General features: G+C 36.6%; 1 protein-coding gene across 2 annotated transcripts in view; it reads left to right on the top strand.

Moving 5' to 3' along the window:
• CHSY3 (chondroitin sulfate synthase 3) overlaps nt 1-22,338 on the top strand; it is a 156,926-nt gene extending 134,588 nt beyond the window's left edge. For both annotated transcript variants that reach the window (XM_010567966.1, XM_010567965.1), the window contains one exon: nt 19,617-22,338. In XM_010567966.1, the coding sequence (XP_010566268.1) occupies nt 19,617-21,182 (1,566 nt within the window). In that variant the 3' untranslated portion in view covers nt 21,183-22,338. The remainder of the gene's footprint in view (nt 1-19,616) is intronic.
• Nucleotides 22,339-22,585: the final 247 nt, after the last annotated feature.

Raw genomic sequence — 22,585 nt, 5'->3', positions numbered from 1 at the left:
TTCCAGATGCTAAGTGAAGACTTCAGAGGCCAGCAAAAGCAGGGGCCTGTGGCTCTCCTAGGCTAACAAATGTCAGTTAAAGTAAATTAAAAAAAGCTAGTGGGCCAGCTTCCTGGGAAGTATCAAATAAGATACTTCAGCTCCTTGAAGGCAGAGTTACATGCCTATGTTTGTATGCATTTGAAGGCATTATAAAACTGCTATTCAAGGATCTCCAGAAACAGTCTTTAATAAGAAGCAATGGGTTTGGATAATTTCATATTTTAAGTGGTTCTGTTCTTTTCCTCTCATACTTTTAATCTAAGTCAACTGTATGAAATTAATAGATCAGACTGCACAAAAAATATACCTCCTGTACCAGAAATTGCCCATGTTAAAGCAGTGATTAAGCGCAATTGTCTGTGGGTGTTCCTTGCTGTGTGTGCTGCATCCAGGTTTTGCTTTCTCTTCCAAGTCTTGCATGGGAAAGACTTTTGGGAATGAAATTGATGAAAATTCAGTGATTATGATTCTGAATTTATTTATACAAAAATAGATTTAATGTCACTATGTGTTAAGGCTTCTAACATGGGCATTTTAAAATTAGCAGTTGGTAAGGAATTACCTTGTAGACACCTATCTTTGAAAGAGAAATGAGGACCAGTTCATATGTCTACAGTTTCTTAAGCTGAATGAGAGAAAGAATAAAATTGTAAAATGGGAAAAGAGGTTTTTCAATTTGATTCAAGTATAGAAATGAGTTGATATAACTTACGTGCTTCATAATTATATAAATACAGAAAGATCCTTTTGGCTAGATGGGGTTTTTTTCATTGTTGTGGTGTTGAGCTGTTCTGTGTCACCAGTGGAACTGTAATTCAGACTGGTAGTGATTGCAATACATTAACATATAGAAGCTGTTGCATAGGTAGGCTGAGTAAGTATGAAAAAGCTTAAATCTGAGTTCCTAACAGCACTATATTTCCCTTTACAAATAGATTAAACACAACATGCCTATTTGGTGAAAAAGGTCACTGCATTTCCAAACGGTGCCATATCTGTATATTTAGACCTTCTTGAAACAAAGTCCTGTTGGTGGTATCTATAAGGAAAACATGTTGACAGATGTTTTAGATGTTAAAGAACCCAGCTGACACTAAAGAGAAAAGACCAAAACTAATTTCCGAAGTGAAGATAGCTGAATGTTCTGCTTGCATGCTGAAATCTTTCAGCAAACAATTGATCAGTTCAGCATATTTGTAATAGTGGTAGGATCAATAACCAATTATGTCTCTAATTCCTAGTCTTAGTGTGGTTTATCTTATTAGCAGGAAGTTCCAATACATTATTTTTTCTTCCTTTTTGATAAGATTTCTGCACTCCATGTATTCCTGAGGTAATTTGCACATTAGAGTATATAGTTTTTCTCAGAAGGCAAAGTCCACCTAGTTTTGGGCCAGATACAGTGACATTTCAACCCATCCTCCTAAACCATCTCTCAGTGCAACTTGAGTGTCAATACCCTTTGTGCCTTACTGCTTGAATCCCAACATTCCACATCTGTCAGCAGTCGCAGTATAGGAAAAATAATTTTATTGCCACATTTTTGAATGAACTTATTCCTATTATCATCTCTCTCTAAAGCTCTTTGTTGTTTTCCCCGTTTTGTTCAGTATTTTAAACAAACATTGTCTGGTTTTACTCTTTATAGGAATTGGTAGGCATGGTTGTAACAGAAGTAACAGCTCCCTGTAGGCATACATCCAAGAAAACAGATGTAATAATCCTGTTAGATGGGTTTCAAACAGCTCTGTAATGTTTTTTCAAGCTGATCATAAAATGAAATTGTGTGAGAAAGAGTTTATCTTTCTATATGGTGTCGACATCATTACAAAATAGAACTATTGGCCACCTTGACTGAGGAGTCATTTTCTTAATATTCATCCTATTAAAAATAAACGTAATGTTATTCTACAGAAATAGCCCCAGCTCTCTGTAGTTCTGGTCTCATTCCTTCAAAGTGTTATAACATTTTTACAGTGAGAGACAGGAGAAAATTAAAATTAACTATTGCCCTTTGTTTTGACTTTTACCCTCCTTTCTCTGTTCCCTTACGCCTTACATCCTCCTTTCAAAACACAAATCAAGCCAACCAACAATTTGATAAAAACAAGGGCCAACTCATTTCTGAATGATTTAGGTCCATGGTATGGGTAAAATCTGAAGTCCTTAATTTTTTTTCTGAATTGTTTTCACCAGGAATTTGCTTCTCTTGAGTATTTCTCCAAAGATATCAATCCTGGCCATTGTTGTACCCCTTGCACTTCCCCATTTGTAATCTTTTTTGTTTTGTTCTGTTTTGTTCCAAAATCTTTATGGTAAGCATTTTTAGAACTGCTTTCTGTATATTTGATTATGCTGTAACAAATTTGGTATAAAACTGAGTGATGTCATATGATATACAAGACACCGGGCATGTACGTTATGAATTCCTTAATGAGTTAATTGCCAAGCTAGATGTACTTTTGTGATTTGTAAGAAAATTGCTAGAGTTTATTACTGAAGAACCAAGGAATGTGCAGATCTTTTACTACCTGAAAAAAAATTAGTTTGAATTCTATGACTTGAATTAGAAATTGCCATTACAAGGGTAGTACCACTTTTTTCATAACATAAATCTTCAAATGTGTATTAAAACCAGTAACATTTTCAGCCATAAAGACATATGAGCAGTATAAAATGGGTTTTAAATTACCACTCTGTAGCTGGAAGACTTTTTCTTTTTACTAATCAGCAGCACTTCCCAATTCAGAAATCCAACAATGAATTGTCTTGTTAAGGATATTTTATCATACTGGGAGGATGAAGAGTCACTGTTCAATGCAACATCTCCAGTCCCCATGAAGCATATAACTCAGTAGGCTTGGTTGTTGTTTATTTTTAGTGTAAGACTAATTCTCAGTGATGTTGTAAGAATGCATTCGTATTAATTAATGCTATATTTTCATCCCATCCAGTCAGAAAACACAGCTATGCCTGTGGAAAAGTATAATGGCAATATAATTAGGGTTTCTTCTAAGAAAAACATTGTAACAGACATCCTACCATGCGTATGCTATTTTAATTGGATGTTTAGCTCAAGGGTGGTTCATAATTTATCATAAACTTTAATGTTAATAAAATCAGCTGGAAGGAAGCTATACTTAATCTCCTTGATTACACCATAAGAAGTAAAATCTTAATTTGAACATCCTTTTTTTTTTTTAATTCTTTTACTGACAAAGCAAGAAAGGCAAACTAGGTTGACAAGGTGATCATGCTGTTCCTTCCTCAGCTGAGTAATGACTCAATGTAGTAAGAGTGTAAGAAAATTAAATCAAAAAGAGATTAAATCTGGCCTATCATGCAGGCAATCAGTATGCAGACTGCTGACCAGCTTTTATGTCAAGGGAATGGAGAAGCATGACAGAAATTCTTACCCTACTGATTTTGCCTGTTGTTTCTTTGGGACGTTTCTAACTTTTAGGGAGCTATAGTTAGGTCTTTCATTCTCCATTGGTAACCTCTGGGAAACCACTTTTAGGTCTACCAGCCACCAGAAACAGGTTTCAGTCATTCCCAAATTTTGTAGAGGTTGCTATAAATTTTATTATAACTATTTATAACTATAATTTATTTGCTATAACTTTATTATAAGAAGGGAGTATTTAATCAGCAGAGGTAGAATAGAGAGTGTTGGTCCATACTAGGTAGGTCTGCTGATGCTTCTGTTTTCTTAACATGAGAGTTGAAAATGGGACTTTGCAATACATTTGTGTTCCTGAGGTGTGCTTATCAAGTTAAAAAAAAGAGAAAAGTTCTTTTTTCACCAGTCCACGTTTATTGTTTTGTTGTCCAAAGGTATTGAAAATTCTGTTTTCAGTATGTTAATGTTATGTGATGTATGTGAAAGTGGTCAAATTATCATTTTTTACTAAATACATTTCTCTGGGAAAAGTTATTAATATTGCATTCTGTAGGCTTGATCTCTGCAGTGAGCTCATGCTGAGACCTTGCAATGGGCCATTATTGAGCTACCAAATTGCTTTTGCCCTCGAGCAGCAAGGTTTTTCACTGCTCTTGTCCCTTATAATGTTGTCTTGGATGTTCTTATTATCTGTATGTTTAATCCCTTTAGCTTCATGCTAAGTTCTGAGCTTCAGTAATATTAAGAAGCCCTGGCTCCCTTAGGTACTTTATCACACACAGACTTTCCTTTTCTCCATTTTACATCTGCTGATTTTCTATTTTCTTTGTCCCACTGTAAAAAACATGTCTGATTTCCATTATCTATTATTTGTAAATTATTCCTGTGTTATTGTAGCTGCATAACTGTATATTTCCTCTGTAAATGTAATATTCCTAGCATTAGAAAAATCTGGCTGGAGGCAGGTTTTAGTTCCCATTATCTTCAGAGCTCTGCTCCCAGTGCCAAACTTAGTCACCTGCCCCTGCCTGGGAAGGATAGACCCTGCGCCCAGGCAGGCAAGACCTCTGCATAATGGAAATACAAAGCCCCACCACTAGTTGAGTGAGCAAAGAGGGCTCTGTAAATCTCCTTTCTCTTGGCGATAAGATGCTGTTTGGTTTGTTACTGTTTGATGTTGTTGGTTTGTTTTTTGTTTTTTTTTCCCTGGATGCTGTCTTTAGGACTCCTCTGCTCCAGCATGTTCATAACTGAACACCTACTTCCACCCAAGAGCTTTTGCAAGTTGCCAGATTTTGAGAGCAGTTTGAATAAACACACAGGCTTCAAAGCAATCAAATAAATTTAATGCCCTTAGAGTTTTAAACAGAAAGTCAGTGCTCTGCTACAAGTGCTGATTTTTATGAGATTGCCTGTTTTTATATTAACAGTATGTTATTCTTCATAAGTCTTAGGTATACACTAGCCCAGATCTGTTTCTCTTTTTAGTTTGCCAATTTCCGTCATCCTTTATCCCTTTTGATACCTCAGATTTTGTCAATATGTTGCATTTATTACCAGAAAACAGAAATCCAAACATTACAGCCTGAGCTTGAAGCGAGGAAACTAGTCAGCTATCTAAGATGTCCAAAAGGCTTCCAGGCAGCTTTTTAGGTCTCTTAAAGTTTTCTTCCCATAGAAGCATGTTTATATTGTCCTTTTATGTTAGTCAGTTTTAAAAACATATATTGCCTCTATCTCCCATTCTTGCCTTTGTCCTTAGACCAGCACTGCATAAAAGATTGCAGTGAGTTTTTATCTGATACTGCCTGGCTGAGTGTAATTTAAAATGGCTGCTGCAGGTTGACTTCTTATTCTCCATCTTTATAGATATAACCAAGTATCTCTCCTATGCTAAGCTTTTAAGTTTTTCAGTTACCTATGTCTCTTTATAATGCTTGTCCTTTCTTTATTTTGTGTGAAAATCTATCCAAATGAGGCTAACAGACTGGGCAATTGAAATACTTAAACTAATTTTTTGCGAAGTATTGCTAATTGTGAATAAACAAAGGCATTTGAGGCCAAGTGTTTTCCTACACTGGTTTTGTTGTAGATGTTTAGGCATTAATGTAAACAAATTTCTAATATATTCAGATAGTTGATTTGTTTGATTGATGAAGTATTTAAACACAGAATTCATGGTGGTACTTAATGGAAGTTATGCATGCTGTTCTTCATACATCATTTCAACAATATCTGATAGTGCTGGAATATAAACCTATACTTAATTGGTTATGCGAGCATCTATTGACTTTTCTTCTAATAATAAAAGGCTTCAAAAGCTTCTTTAAAGGGTAAAATCAGCAGTTTTCTGAAGTGTATTTGCAGTATAATGGTAACTTCTTAAGATAAAAAAGAAGAAAATTGTAGTTGGTGAACAGTAGAGAAGAAAACAACCTTTGTGCCTGTGCCACAAGAGAAATAAGATTTTAGATGCATAATTATGGATTGTATTGAAATACAGATAGAGTTACGGGATTTTTTTCCAGCCAATCTCATTTTTTTCCTGAGTACCTCAATGACTTTTTAAACAATTTTTCTTATTTAAGTGCTTAAGTTATTTTTTTATTACTAATCTGATTTGCTATTATGAGTTATGAAAACACTTCTTTTCAGATGTGCCTATACTGAGGAGAAAATATCTATAGAAATAAGCAGACAGGCAACAGTGAAGGCAAAGGCAGCATTCTGTTACATTTCCTCTTTTGCAGATCTGTTCATATCAGAGATCTGAACAAAGTCTGTGCTGAGAAACTCACCAAACTCCCTTCTCTTTGGTTCCAAGCCGCAGGAGATAGCGAACTTTAAACTCCTGGTATTTCAGCCACGGACCAGCACTGTTCTGGCTGGCAGTCCCAAGCCCCTTTGGGATTGATCTTCTGTATAGCAACACTTCAGTATTAGAAAAGATGCCTTTTTCATTAATCTAGTGCATATTTCTCATGGTCTCCTGTAGCTAAATCCCCTAATTCCAGTGTGTGAGCATTCCTGGTACAGCTTAATCTCCCAGTGGGAGGAGATGGGTGTAGGCAAGACTGACACTGCAGCGGTGTTAGGAGCACACCATTAGTATTCACTTGTTGACAAAGAATACATGGTTTCTGACAAAGCAAGCCCCATGTACAGTTCCCTGCCTTGTTGTCTTTACCGTTCCGAAGCATTTTATTAGCAGAGATCTGCTGATGAACTGCATTCCTCTATATGGGGCAAAGTATGTTTTCAGATTGAGAAATTCCCTCCAGCATATCTGACCTTCCCAGCTCTTACTTGGTCGTGTAAGTGAATTGGTCCTCACTACTCCCCAGGGTAGGTTAGGATCCCATCCTTGTCCTCTTGTGATGCTCTCTGGTTTGACTTTTGGGTTTGACATTTTAAAATATCTCCTTCTTACTAACTTCTGTTCTCACCTTCATAGGCTTTTCAGAGAACCATAGCAAACTGATTTTTCTGCTCAGGCAGTACTTTAACAGCTCTACTTTGACCAAGAAATAAGCATCAAGTAGTGAGTATTCAGTAGTAAGCTGAGTATTCTCAATTGCAATTTATCTGGTACATGTGCCTTCAGTCTTGTTAGCAAAAAAAAAGAATCATATTCTTTACAATACATTATACAGCACTCTCCATGGCATCAACTGCATACTACTAAAATATCAGCCAGTTTTTTTAAGTTGCTTGGAAGTTCAGCTGATGAAATTGCCATTGGTGTAATTTTGTTTAACTGGCCAGGTACCATAGTTTTTGTTGAGTATATGTATTTCATTGTCAGGAATGTTGTGGTACTTTTCTCATAGGGGTCCTAATACATAATTCCAGGCCAATATAAACCATTTAGTCTTAGACCTACTGGGGGGGGGGGGGGGGAATGGGGGGAGAGAACAAAAAAAGACTTAGGTATCTGATTAAATGCAAGCGTGTCAACTAAGCAGAGGAGAATGATTATTTTTTGCTGTATCTAAGTACTTTCCAGAAGTCTGCAGAAGAGAAAGACACTCCCAAGAAAAGAGGTAGGTGAAAAAATTAACTGTAAGATAAAGGGAAAAAAGGATAAATGAACAGAGGAAGTAGCATCTCTTTAAGACTGAGTTACTCCAAACAGTTTTGAATCATGCTATATGTTCACCTCTGCATATATGCTGTATAACACAGGTCACGTATTAATAAGTTAAAAATACTCTGAATTGTCGGTGTCAGTTTATATTTTTGGGAAGGACTTTTGGAGGATGCCAGGTACAGATTCCCTAATACTGATAGTACAGTAAAAATTTCTGCCACATGTTCGTCTTCAAATTATGTTTCATAGTATCAGAATACTTATTAATACAGAATTGTAGGGTCATAGAATAATTTAAGTTGGAGACCTTGGAGATCATCTGTTCCAGTCCCTTGCTCTTCAAGCAAGATCAGCTTCAAGGTTGACGATCGAAGTTGCACTGGATTAACATTACTTCACAAGTTCTCAAAACTCATGTTTTTGCAGAATAGAAGTGTTTGGGGGTGACAGAATGATGTGGTAGAATGCCTATCGCTGTGCAGAACAAATCATTGTGATGCTAAGCCTAAAAGGAGAACTTTTTTTGGTACGTGACTTGTATAGATAAATCCTCTAGTTACAGTAAAGGTGTTCCTATTATTTCTTTTAATATTTATGCAAAGTGAAGTGCTGTTTCCAAATAACTGTGGACTTCGGGGAGCATAGGGCTGATCATTTTTGCAGTCTTTTGTATCAAAACAGATTCTGCAGAACATTAGGTAAAACTGAGGGTAAAAAGTAATAAAAACAGCTTGAAAAAAATATTTTTTGCTTTCATTTTAGCCTCAAATTTTAGCCTCAAACAGTAATATTTATTAAAGACTCCTAAAACCCAATCAAACTAGATGAGGAAAAACGTTTTGTGTCCCAATAATTGACTGCACTGATGCATAATACCTCAGAGTGTTTTCCTTTTGTAGGCTATAATGATAAATATACTGTGAATATTAAATGCAAATAATTGCTTTCACTTAGAACTTTTCATTTAGCCAGAAATGTGACCAACTAGTGAGGCAGAGAAGCATTTCTACTTTGAAGCAATTTACCTCAGCACTTGGATCTCAGAGTTTGTAGCCCTGAAGCTTTATTTTTTAATATTTTTGGGGGGGAATCAGAAATGGTAATGGCTTTTTCACAATGTTTTCTTCAACGTTTGAATTGCTGAATTACTTCAAAAGTAAGGATACTTATGACTGAATCAGTTAAGGAATACCTTTTGAGCTCCTGCAGAGCAATGTAAGATGTACATTTTCTGTAAGGGTAACAGGTTAATTAAGGTACAAGCATGCAGATTCTTCAGTTAGATTTATTTTCCAAGGGAAGTTATAAATACCGGAGAACCCTTTGTGTCAGACCATTGTAGTCTGCAGAGATGCTCATCTCCCAGTAAGGAGGATTGTGCCGTGTAAAATATCACTACTGTATAAGGATTTTTCATGGGAACAGAGCCTCATACTGTTTATAGCTTGTGTTACCGGGGCGGTGGCATGTGGGGGGCTGCTTTCTCTTGCTATACAAAATTTTCTCTCCCACTGTACTAAGATTACCCACTCAGAGTAATTGAAGCATAAAGGCTATAGAAACACTAAATTTTTATATTGCACTGTAAAATTGAGGCACAGAAGAAAATCTCCCCATTCTTCATTCAGCAGTAGAGTTTTCATGCACTGCACATGGCAGGGCTGTGAGCGGAGGGAGGTTCTTCCCCACGTCAGGTGATGTGACAGGAGTGTAGATCATGTGCTGAGCCTCTGTCCTTGTATCAGCTTGTATGATAGAAGTGAAGTCATGACGTGAAGCACAGCCAGGCAGCACAGCCTCGGGCCCATTACAGGATGTTAATTCCCTGGCCCCAACCGTGGTTTGTTACCATGAAACAGGGCCAGATAGACTATGTGTTCTCAAACACATAGTATGAGAAGATTGGTCTCTACAAAGGAAGAACAGAAAGGGTGCATTACGGCTATTTTATTAGGAATAGCTGTAACCAAGTATCTGAAATACTGTCCTGTGCACCCTTGTACAATCATAGAACAAACTGCTCTCTGGTGTAACGCTGTGGAGAGCTTCAGCCTTCTTACTGTGCTGAGTACATCCATGCTAAACAATGCTGAGTGTGCTAACTGTCAAGATTTGGATGGTTTCTTTGGAAGGTTTTTTTGTGGGAGGCAGGTCTGTTGGGATGAGCTGAATATAAATATATGAGCACTGCTGGGAACATGAGAATGGAAAGACAATATGCATTCATTGTAGAATATTAGCAATGATTATAGGCAAACATGTATTAGTTGCTTGATGCACAAGGGTCCAGAAGACATCCACGCCATATGTCACAAGCCACAAAATGTTCTCTAATCCTCTGTAATAAAACACAGGATCAGAAAATCAGAAGCTTGAAAAACCCAATTTGTCATGAAAATAATGGACTTGCCCATGATCTTTGTCTATGTAACAAAAGGGAAATTGTTCAGTAAAAATTCCTTCTGGATTAATCCTGTAAAGTGGGATGTGTTGCTACTCCAAGCGTGATACTAACCCTATAGCACAAAAAAAACCCCAACCAAGTTTCCAGTTTCTATATAATTTTTATATGTGGAATCAGCTTTTGTGCTATTAATGCACTTAGAAGAATAATTACAGTGTTCAGATCTTTGATCAGATACACAGATGCACAACTCCATGTTTTAATAAAGTTTATCATTAAACAAATATACTAGCTCATTTCACAAGAGACACTGAAACAATTCAGAAAAGATAATCGGTCATTGAATCACCATTTCATCTTTTTTCCATAATCCAAGGGATAGAATTCAATATTTCTGACTAAATACATGACCTTTAAAGACTTTCTCCATTTTTTTTCTGATGCAAGTGTTGGAGGCTAATAATTTAACAGATTTTAATGTTTTTGCCTGTGTGTGGCCAAATCTGTCACACAGTGAGAAAAGGCAGTTTAAGAAGTAAAAATACTTAGACATTTCAAAATACATGTATTATGAAATAGAGTTAATTGTAACTTTGACTTATTTTAATAAATAATTCCATATTCACAATAAAACTTTAATTATTATTATTTTTGCTAACAGAAAAACTTGGGGTTTAATTTTATGACTCACTGGTGGTTGTAAAATACCTTCAGAAACAGTCTATGCTTAAGGGTAAGATGTTGGTAAAGTATCTTTACTCTTTTTTTGCTCCTTGAAGTTAACAACTAAGCATTTTCTCAACTGCATATTAAAAAAGTGTACGTTTTGTAGGTAGAAATATTTTTAATTGCTCTAATGAAGTGTTGTGTGTGAACCTTTGGGAATTTTTCACTGAAGATGAATTTTTCTTTTCCTGTAAGTGATTATGGATCACTTTTGTGATCAAATTTTGCAGTTTTTTTTTAATATAATATGAATTCTGTAAATAATAATGCAAGTACATAAAAAAGCAAGTGTTTCTTGTAGAGTGTAGTTGATACAGATTACGGGTAACTAGTGGACCATCAGAATGAAATTAAGCATGCTATTTTAATGATGAAATATTTTAAGGACTTGATACAAATGCTGAAAGAGTATTGTTTCTAAAATGCTGAATGAAAGTTATGAAATATATCTTAAAATTTGTGAAATACTGCTTGCTAACCAACTCTGCAGCTGTCTCCTACTGTATATCTAAAAGAGAAATCACTGAAATCTAGGTCTTAATATTTGGAATAAAAATTTATTTTCTTCACTTTGATCACAGCAAATCATTTAAGGGTTCAGCATGAGAGCATTTTACTGTACTACTTGTTGATCCTAGAACAATTGTCATAGCATTTACAGTCTGAAAATAGAATTTCGGTATGTAAAGAATTGTATTTTCTGAATTATTTATATAGATACTACTGTAGGATGTTACACAGCTTCAAGTTCTCTGAGCTATATAGAAAGCTATTAAAAGGACATCTTGGTTTTAGGAAAACTCCAACCAAAAAGAATTGATTGGGAATAAACGTTAACTGTCAGCAAGCTCAGACAAGAAAAAAAACAGTTAGTCAAAGTCAACACCTTTGGCACAGTTCTTCCAGATCTGAATTTTTTTTAGGGCTCACTGACAAGTAGCGAACAGCTGTCGGCATTCCTTTCTCCCAGAGGTGAAACAGTTTACTCAAAAACCAAGGCAGCAATCTGTTAAATCTCCCAACTGGGTACTGGCTATCAAATGCTGGACATCTTTCTTTATTGCAGAAGTAAAGTCAGAATCCCTGTTTCTGGGAGAGCTTCCAGACAAAGTACCTGAGGCACAGCCACTACCAGTGAGTGAGGGGCAGAGCCCAGGGGAAGGGTGGCTCTATGGGGAGCTGCAGCAGCCTTTGCCGCATGGCAGGAACCTGGGCAAGATCCAGTTTGGCAATACAGCCCTGAGGGCTTTGGGAGCGTTTCGTTTGCACGAGGGTGGATTACCCTTCACCTGACTGGAGGGAACCCGAGAACAGTTTTATCATTTGGAAAAGTCTTAAGCATGGACCTGGTGCCTAAGGAAATGCACGTGTCCAGCCAAGATCTTCAAAAGGGTATAAAGTATGTGCATGCTTAGGACTGGTGCCTGAATGCAATAGCAGGCAATGCAGCTGTGATAAATCACCTTCAGTAATGAGACAAATGAATGGCAAAACTACGGATGGATTTACCTGCTGGACTGCAAGTATATCCAGTTAGTGCTGAGGAGGGCACGTTCAGCTCCCAAGACTCGTGTTGTAAACATGTAGCTGGTCTCAGTGCATTTGCCAGTGTCTCAATGTGTAACTCCATGAGAATATGGACATGCTTTCCTCTCCTGAGCTCTCTCAATGACGTGAGGATATAGGAGCAACCACAAGTCTGAAGATCATTGAATTACACAAAGCTTAAGCTATGATAGCAAAATCAGTTATACCTTCTCCATGATCACTTTTCCTTTTTCATCCTGAATAGGGAATAAGCCAGATCTTCAGCATCATCAAAACCCCTGGGGCAGCCTTCTACCTTTCACATGCCAATGGAAGGAACACTGGCAGTGAGCAAAGGGCTGTTGTTCACTGTTGTTCACTGTCAGTGTTGCACTGTTACCAATTTATTAAACCCTCACCCCTTCCCCATTACCCATGGTGCTCCTACTCTGAAGGCTGGTTTGTGCCAAAGAAGGGGGTTAATGACACCAGGCAGACCAAACCTGAGCAAGTTGAAAGGGTGATAGCCTAGTTTCCTTAAACCTGTTGACTTCTGAAATGCAGCTTTTTCCACAATTGTTCCATTTAGACAATGCTGAGGGTAATTTAAAACATTTTGCTGTTTTCTTGCATGTATGCTGCTATACTTGCATGTCAGTGCTGTTTAATTTGTCTATTTACAAGCTAAATTACAAAGGTTAAAGTATTTACCATTCTTTTTTTAACATATGCTTATTTTGCCTGTACAGATTTGTTGGATTTTATTACATTGTGTGCTTGGTGAAGTATCCCTATAGCAGGAGGATAGCTAGAATCACACACAGAAGAGCATGACTTTATACATCCTTCTTGTATTGTCTGTCCTACATTGGAGGAAAACTTTGGGGTTTGGAGTGGGGTTTTTTAGTTGAAAGCTATAAAGTCTAATAATAGACTAATAAGTCTACTAATATTAACAGAGCAGCACTGTTTCAAGAGTGATTTATTTTAGGTTTTCTTTGTCACTTGGCTTACAGCGTTCTGAGCTGGTATAAGTCTAACGGCTTGACTAACATGAGAAAGGAGGTGAGGGGAAAATGGTCCAAAAGGGTTCGCTCTGAACCTTTATTTATTAATCTCATTAAGGTGAGGGCCAGCAGAAGAGTTATAAATAATCAATGCACAGTTCTACTTCTAAAAAGTCTAAAAAAATTAGCTCTTTTTTATTTTGATCACTACTTATCATACCTAGGTAATCTGCAAATAAGAAGTTAGATCCCTTTCTATTGAGTGAATAGTCCTAATGCTGAAGAAATTATTAATTGAACTTGTGGTGTGCATTTGTAATTTTTCTGCTTACTAACACCTACATACAAGACCTGGCATGAATACATCAAGTTTTGTTCATCCTGGGGATGATGACAGCAGGAAGACTGTTGATTCTGGTGCTTAAGGTACTTAATGTGTCTGTTAATGATGTGTGAAACAGAATAGTATTCAGTACTTTCTTTTGTGGCTGTGTTGGCTCAAACTTACTTCTCTAGGAAGAATTAGTGGATATGCCTTTCAATATGCAGCAAGAAGTAACTCTTGTATCCATGGCATTTTACTATCACTCATAGATTATAATCACACTCCAGTTCTCCCTGTTGTTTCTGGGTGCATCATACGGTAAAGTGATGGGCATAACATACAGATAGCAGCAGGTTTTAATCCCTTACAATAATTTGATAGTGAAACATGAATCATTGTTCTGGTTTTGTAGCAAAATGCTTCACAAAATTGTTACTTAGATGCGTTATAAACTACAAACAAATGGTTGTGTTATAAAGCTATTACATTACCAGTCATCATTTTTACAGATATAAAGCTGGCTTGTTACGTGTTGCACTAAATGGAAACACAGAGAACTACTGTTGGCTGAGGACTGTGAGTAGAAAGAGGATGTTACATATTTTTAGTGTAATGTCTGTTTGTAGGAAAGTTGGCTGTTGCTGATTAATAATATGTAATTAATTCTTACTAAAACCCAAACACAGTATCATTAGGAAAAACTGAATGGATTTCTCAAGTCATTGATTCCCCTAGTCACAAGTAATCTAGTTTTTTAAACCTGATTAATTTGCATGCATTACTTGTATTGAAAATCTGATCTAAATTCTTCTTCTCACAGCTAGAAATTTTCCTTCAACTTCCTGCCCAGGTAAACCTAAGGCTAGTTTGCTTTCATTATCTCTCTCTGATTTACTTAATGTATTTAGAGACAATATTATTCTTATCCTTCATTTTGTAAGGTTAAACAAGCCAAATAACATTAACATCTTCTCATAGGCTAGCTTCTGGTCCTGGCAAATCTCTTTTGCATTGATTGGTCTCACGCATTTGATAAAGATGCAGGTTCAGAATTGTGTGAAATTGTCTGCTGTGTCTTGCAGAAATATTCTGAGTGATGAACACAAAATCTTGTTTTCCTTTTCTGTGGAGGATTCACAATGATGTTTCAGAATCTCTCCATGTCACCTTACTGTCTGCTAATATTCTTATGTTCCCCTTATTTGTCAGTTATCTCCAGTTTAAAAAGTCATTTTGTTCTAAGATGTTTAGTCACCTACCTCTTAAATCCATGGGTGTAGGATTATGTGTTTTGTATTATTATAACAACTGAATTTCTGCATTGTTGCTTCTCCAAGTTCCCTGGCTCTTCTTGTGAGGTGTCTTCTCCTCTTGTCTATTCATGATGTCCTTGACTTTGTGTCATGAGCAGTGTCCCAGATTTTGTGCCAGTGTCACTAGGTATGATATTTTTCCTCAGAAACTTCTGTGATGACTTCCCTCCAAACTGAGAGTTCCCCATTTAAACATAGCTGGCTATTGCTTCTCCGTTATCCAGTTCACATGCATTTCATAATTCCAGTCTTAAACTTTATCTTCTCCAGGCTGACAGTTTTTCTCATAGCACCATATAAAATGACTTGCTGAAATCTGTTTTCTTGTCCAGAAGCTTATGATCACCCTTAGGTTAGTGTTGCATTTTATTATAGTACACATTACTGAGAATATCCTAATGTGCCTGTAGTTACCTGAAATTTTTAAATTTTTAATTCATCCTTCAATTAAGGTACTCAGCTCATTGCTGTTCAGCCAAACAGTATCATCTCAAACACAGCAGATTTTACGTGTGTTCTTCATATGGATGAAATGCCCCTTCAAGTCACTGGACATGAATATGAATAAATCTTCATCTTTAGGAGAGCTAAACACTAAAGAGCAGGGTGAAGAAAGACCAGGACTAGTTCCTGTTCATCTTATTTCTAAATTTATTAGAAGTCCAGTTTAGATAAAATGGTCAACAGTTTAGTACTACTGTAGATTTAGGAAGAGCTAGACTGGATGGAGGATTAAGTTCCATGTCTTCTCTGTTAAATGAGAGAAATTGTTCTTAAACAATGCTCATAGAAAAATCATGTTAATTTAAAAAACACCATTTGCATTCAATCTTTTAATATGTGATAGTCTTGCAGTAATAAAGTAGGTTGGTTTGGGCTTTTGTGTATACATAATAAGAACTTTCCTTTTTTATTACTTCAGTAAATCACAGAGATTACAATGATTTCAGAGCTTGCAATGCAAATTACATTGTACTTACATATTAGCTATTGTATTTCTCTGCCACGATAATAAAGCATTGCCTTTATTCTAATTTGTTTCTTCTCTTTTTTTTTTATTCCTGCTTGCAGTTCAGAGTTCCTCAGAGCACAATTAGATTATTCACATTTCCTGCCAACTTCTAGTTTCAGCTGGCGTGAAAAGAGGCAAGCAGAAGTCCTTGCCAACTCTTGTGTTAGTTGTGCTGTAAGAATTGTTCAGAAGACAGCAAACTCTTCAGGAAAGTAACAGAGTCATGCAGTATGAAAAAATAAAATGTTGTGCCTCCATGTGTTATATTGAATTGAAGACAACTTCTCTCATTCACTGCTTTTAGTGAATGTAAAGTGTTATGTCAGACTAAATTTTCATTTGACAAAATATCCTCTCTCTGCAGTAGCCAGTAGAAGAAACCGAGGCAGGGGTGTAAGGCAATAAAGACACTGTGATATAGCCTCAGCTGTGGCTCCAGGAGCCTGCACTACAGCCATATTGTGGAGAAAGTGTACCTTTGTATTTAACATAACAATGACTGAAGCTTCCCACTAAGCTGTTGGCTCACTCTTTGAAGCCATGCAAAATTTTACCATCAGCAGCTTGCTGTGCCAGTAAATTCTGTGGTTGAGCTATGCATTTCCTTTTTTGTTTTTTGAATCTTGGGAGCATCATTGTATATGTCATAGTTCTTTATGTGAGAAGAGACAGTCAATATCCCTATCCATTTCCCTTATGGTGCTACTGACTTTATAGATCTCGGGGTTGGCCCTCTTTGGATTACTCCCTTTTGCCTTAGTCATCTATTCATCTAATGATCCACAAGTGTGATCATCTGGTGGCCTTGGTTAGTACCTTTCTACTCATATTTTATTGTTTTCAGATAGGACATCATGATATTGACAAGGTACCTGCCCACAGCCTTCAAGATTCAGGTGCACTATGGCCACAACCATATAATGATGTTTCTGACTCACGCGAGACTTGTCCTCATGCTGTTTGCTTTTCCTTTCATCACTACTGAACATCAACGTGACATTTGCACAGAATTGCCTACTGTGTAACTAGGTTCTCTTTCCAGAGCGCTAACAGCTTGCACACAGTCTGACATTCTTAAGGTATATTAGGATTGCCTTCTTCACATGTGCTTTGCATCTATCTACACAGAATTTAATCTGCCATTTTATTACCTAGCCATTCAAAATCACAAGAACTTTTGCAAGCAGGTTTACTTTTGCCATGCTGAATAATTTTAATTTATATTCAATTTATATCCTTTTCCAGATCACTTATGACTGTATTGACCAATTCAGGCCCTTGAACAGATCCATTCTCCAGGAAACTTAATCATCTTTCCCTTTGCCTTCTAAGCTTGACTACCTTGCTTAGAAATTTCAAGGCAAAGTTAGGAACACATTGAATTGCTTTCATCCAGATGTTAATAATTTGAGTTGTAAAAAGACATTTTTGTCCTGCAGTATCAAAAACAAATTTCAGTGTGGCACCAAGATTAAAACCTGCTATCTTCAGGAAAATTTTATGATTTCAGTGTTGTATTTGTTCTGAACTGTTTTCTCTGTATTGAGATCTATTAAAAGTGTTCAGTAACATCATTTAAAATGGGTTAGTACAGTTCTGTATGTGTGTGATAATATTGTATTACTGAGTTGATTCAAATTTTTTTCATTGCTGCTGTTAATCTGTTGTTGATTATCAAAAGCAAAATCATTAGTATAATGGAGTACATCCTCTCACTATGATTTCAGTGGAGCATATCTAATAAACTAAGGCATCTGAAATTGGAATGTAATAAAAATGCAGTATTTATGTTAATAGAATATTCCTGTTAAATGAGTACTGCTAATGGATCTGCTGTGAAGCTGAGCTTGTAATAAGTCAAGGGTTACAGAAGAATTTGCACAATAAGAGGACACCATTTAGTTTTACAGCAATAGTTTGTCATCTGTTAAGAATCTTTTGGATAAAATACATTATACTACTTTAAATAAAACTTACTGTGAAAATTCAGGTACCATAAGACAAGCAGAATACCCACCTCCCAAGACAGAACAAATGTGCTCTGACAGCTTTAGGTAGGAGTTCTGTGAATAAGGAGTATTTGAGTCATTTTGTAACAATGTATGTTTTTTCATGCTCACCCTCGCTTTAATATAACGGACATATCTGTTTTACTAAAGGCCGATTTAAGATAGCTTAAGGTAGTTCTCAGAATTAGGCTGTTGCTTTTCTCCATGTTGTATGACTGTAGCCTCAAAAATGCTGACCTGACTGATGGTAGTAGCTATGTTTGCTCAAGCAGGGTCGTTTGGGGTCTGAATGGAGTGGGAGGGACATTCTTGAAATTTTGTATTAAAATTCTGTTTTTCTAAATATGGCAATGTGTATTTCTTGTACATGCTAATGGATTTTCAATAGTTGTTGTGGTTCTTAGCTCTGTTAGGAGTTGTTTTACATTTATTGCCCTATGCTTAATATTACTTCTGGTAGCAAAACCTCTGTTGTGAAACGAATTGCAGTAAAATGAGCTAAATGTTTTGAGTTTGAGACATTGTGTCATCAGACCTCACCTCTCTTGATTTCCTCATTGTATAAAAGATAAACTTCAATACTCATCTCAAAATCTGATTATAGCTCAAGCTTACAACACGTCCTTGAACGTTTTCTAATTAGCATATTTTCCTTATGTATTAATTACAGACCAGTCTGCAGATGAAAAAAAGCAGCCTCTTCTTTATCTGCTACTCATGGGAAATAATTCTGTTTCTCTGGAGTTAGTAGGTGTTAGCTTAGCAAAGAGCAGTGGGTCTTAAATGTATTTATGATGTTAATATTTTACTCCTCCATATTCCTTCCCATTTAAGAATAAATACTCATCACATTAAATTAATAATGAGCTAAGTTTTCTTTTAGGGAGAAAACTGAGTCAGAGAAAGTTTTATGATTTGCTCATAATTTAGCTGTTAGCACAGAAAGGTATCAAGGCCAGATACTTTAAATGCTAGACGTGGGCTTCAACCATAAAATGTATCTCTTCACTATTTAGAAGATATTACAATTACTGATTTGACAGAAGTAGAATATCTTTTCTTGCCACAGAAATACATTGGAAATTACTCAGGGTGAGTTACTAGCATGATCTATAGCTTAATTGATGTATTCTATTACATGTATCCCTGCCAACACACATATTCCAATGGCTATATTTAAATCATTGAATTCTTTGTCCACATGAGGAAAAAAATAGTTTTGTTGAAATTATGTCCATTCAGTTTTTGAATGTTAAGTAGCACAATCTATTTGCATATGTCCATAGAAAATACAAGCAGCTTTGTGCTCCATAGACATAAATCCAGGATTGTCTTGAAAAACATACCAGTGTTGGTAACCTTTCAGTAAGGATCTGTGCTAATAAAGGTTTAGATGTAGGTGAAGACTTAGTGTTTCATGCATAGCAGCATTCAGCCTGCACCTGGGAACTCAGAAATATTACCTACAGACCTTCAGTTAAGTGTTTCATTTAGTTTTTCAGTTAGATGAAGTAAAGATAATCCCAACATATCTGCCTTTCTGTTTAGTTAGAGGACAATATTTGCTTACTGGGGACAGTACTTAGAGTGAGACCAAAACAGTGTAAATAATTCATACTGAATACTTTAAAGTTCTGTGCCTAAAAATAGCCATGTTCTGTAAGAATTGGTAATGATTCACAGTACCAATGTGGGTCTTTTTGTGGGTAGAAGCACTTCCACTTAGTCTTCCCTTTTTTTCTCTCTCTTTCTTTCTAGATGCAGCAATTGTTCCATGAAAACTATGAACACAACCGCAAGGGTTACATTCAAGATCTTCACAACAGCAAGATTCACACAGCCATAACACTTCATCCAAACAAAAGACCAGCCTACCAATACAGGCTGCACAATTACATACTGAGTCGCAAAATTTCCGAACTGCGCTATCGGACCATCCAGCTCCATAGAGAAAGTGCCCTGATGAGCAAGCTCAGTAACAGTGAAGTAAATAAGGAAGATCAGCAACTGGGAGTGATGCCATCTTTCAATCATTTCCAGCCACGTGAAAGGGATGAAGTCATTGAGTGGGAGTTCCTGACAGGAAAATTTCTTTACTCAATGGTGGAGAACCAGCCACCCCGGCAGAGCCTGAGCAGCATCCTGCGGGCTGCACTGGATGACACTGTGATGCAAGTCATGGAAATGATAAATGAGAACTCTAGGTCTAGAGGAAGGCTTATTGATTTCAAGGAAATACAGTATGGCTACCGCAGGGTGGACCCTCTGCATGGAGTGGAGTACATCCTGGATTTACTGCTGTTGTACAAAAGGCACAAAGGAAGGAAAGTTACGGTTCCGGTGAGACGCCACGCTTACCTTCAGCAGTTGTTTAGCAAACCTTTCTTCAAAGAAGCAGAGGAGCTGGATGTAAGAAGCTTGCTGGAGGATACCAACACTGACACTCAATCTTTCTCTTTTCTTTCAAATTCTTTGAAGATTTTTTCCTCATCGTTCCAAGGCACCAAAGACATTGTGGGACGCAGTGACAAGAAAATACATATTCTTGTCCCTCTCACAGGAAGATTTGACATTTTCTCAAGATTTATGGGTAACTTTGAGAAGACTTGTCTGATTCCCAAGCAGAATGTAAAGTTGGCAATAATTCTCTTCAGTTCTGAGTCAGGCCAAGACTCCAGTAAACACATAGAACTAATGAAAGAATACAGCATTAAGTATCCTAAGGCAGATATGACCCTGATTCCAATGGCAGGAAAGTTTTCTAGAGGTTTAGGTCTTGAAATGGCCTCATCTCGATTTGACAATGGCACTTTGCTGCTGTTCTGTGATGTTGATCTGGTATTCACACCGGACTTCCTCCAGCGGTGCAGAGAGAACACTATTCAGGGAGAACAGGTTTACTACCCTATCATCTTTAGCCAATATGATCCAAAAGTAATATATGGAGGCAACCCTCCAGCTGACAATAGTTTTGTTTTCACAAAAAGAACTGGATTTTGGAGGGAGTATGGATTTGGAATTACCTGTATTTACAAAAGTGATCTACTTACTGCTGGTGGATTTGATACCTCAATTCAAGGTTGGGGACTTGAGGATGTAGACCTCTTTACTAAAGTGATAACATCTGGTTTGAAGGCTTTCAGAAGTCAGGAAGTAGGAGTCGTCCATATTTTTCATCCAGTTCAGTGTGACCCCAGTTTGGATCCAAAACAATATAAAATGTGCTTAGGGTCCAAAGCAAGTACGTTTGCCTCCACCATGCAGCTCGCTGAACTCTGGCTACAGAAACATTTGGGGGTCAGGTACAATCTAACTCTCTCCTGACATCTCAGCCTATTTGGCCTTTTTAGGGGAGTTTACCTCATTCTTGTAGTTATTATTTGATTTTGCTGTCGTAGTTTTAAACTCCCTCCTCGTTGTCTTCCAAAGACCTTTGACCTCAAATGGGATGAGTCTGCTGTTCACTGATGTTTCTTATACCTACTGAACTGGTGAGGTGAATTCCTTCATATTTCCTTTATTTGAAATTCAGTCAAGTCACAGCAATCATATGATCCCATGGAGCATATCCATCACAATAGACTGCATCAGAAGAATGTTCTCTTGGCTTTGGGATGCAGTTTCATCTTTGTTGCATTTCTCAGATTTGGTGTGATACAAATATTTACTGGTGAAGGTACCACAAAAGTGCTTTATGCTTCTTCTGGGGATGGAACTCTATAAGATAAACTTGAGTTTTATAATTTATATGAGGACTTATATGTATAAACGCTACTTTTCGTCATCTTTTGAATTTTTAAAGTAAATGAATAACTATGATTGTACCTTTATTTTTTAAAAAAAAAAAAAGAAAACCTGAGGAGCTACTTGCAAATACAACTGGTACTGGCTACCAAGGTCCTTAAATGTCTTATTATAATAACAAACTTCTCATTGTTGTTCACTCTAAGTGTAAATGAACTTTAATTTCAAAAGGAACAGGATTTAATCAAATGCTCATGTACACATTAGAAGATTTGTGAACCAACATCCTTCATTTGCAGGCAAGAAGAAACTATGACTTAACATGGTCATTTACAATAAAGTGCAGGCATACAATATTCTTTTTTTGAAACACATAGTGTAAGTTGCTGTTTCTCTTTTTAGAATGGGCCTCTTAATACATAATTTTCTTTTACATTCCTTTCATAAAGCCGCACTTGATACAGCGTTAGAACTTAAAGCTATATCTTTTCTTTTACATTTTCCATGAATATTGGTACTCAGTAGCAATTTGTTATTAAAATTAAAATAATTGTAGCATAATTATTTAAGTTACAAAATTTACTATTGCTGGTCAAAGTTCCTTGCCAATATATTTATATTAGTGGAGGTTATAAGACTGTGTTAAGATTTATCTCTCTGGACAGCCTGAAGTTGTCATATTGTGGATTTATGGAGTAAAGTATTTAAAATGATACCAACGTAAGAAATAATAAAATCAATTTTGGTATTTTAGAGAAATGTTTATATAGGGGGGGTGTGTATGTGTGTGTGTGTATCCCTATATATAGATAGATATAGAGACAGAGTCATTTCAAAATATGTTCCTCTTTTCAGTTCAGGCAGCCATTTGTTACAATCATTGTTATTTTTGCCACATGCTTGGAACATTTCATGTTATGCTGTGCTAAGCACTCAAAGGCATCCAGGAAACCATCAGAATTCAACCAAACTTAAATGAATGC

This window comes from Haliaeetus leucocephalus, unplaced genomic scaffold, assembly GCF_000737465.1.
Source record: "Haliaeetus leucocephalus isolate CR32 unplaced genomic scaffold, Haliaeetus_leucocephalus-4.0 Scaffold233, whole genome shotgun sequence".
Classification (NCBI taxonomy): Eukaryota; Metazoa; Chordata; class Aves; order Accipitriformes; family Accipitridae; genus Haliaeetus; species Haliaeetus leucocephalus.
This window is presented reverse-complemented; position numbering and strand designations above follow the sequence as displayed.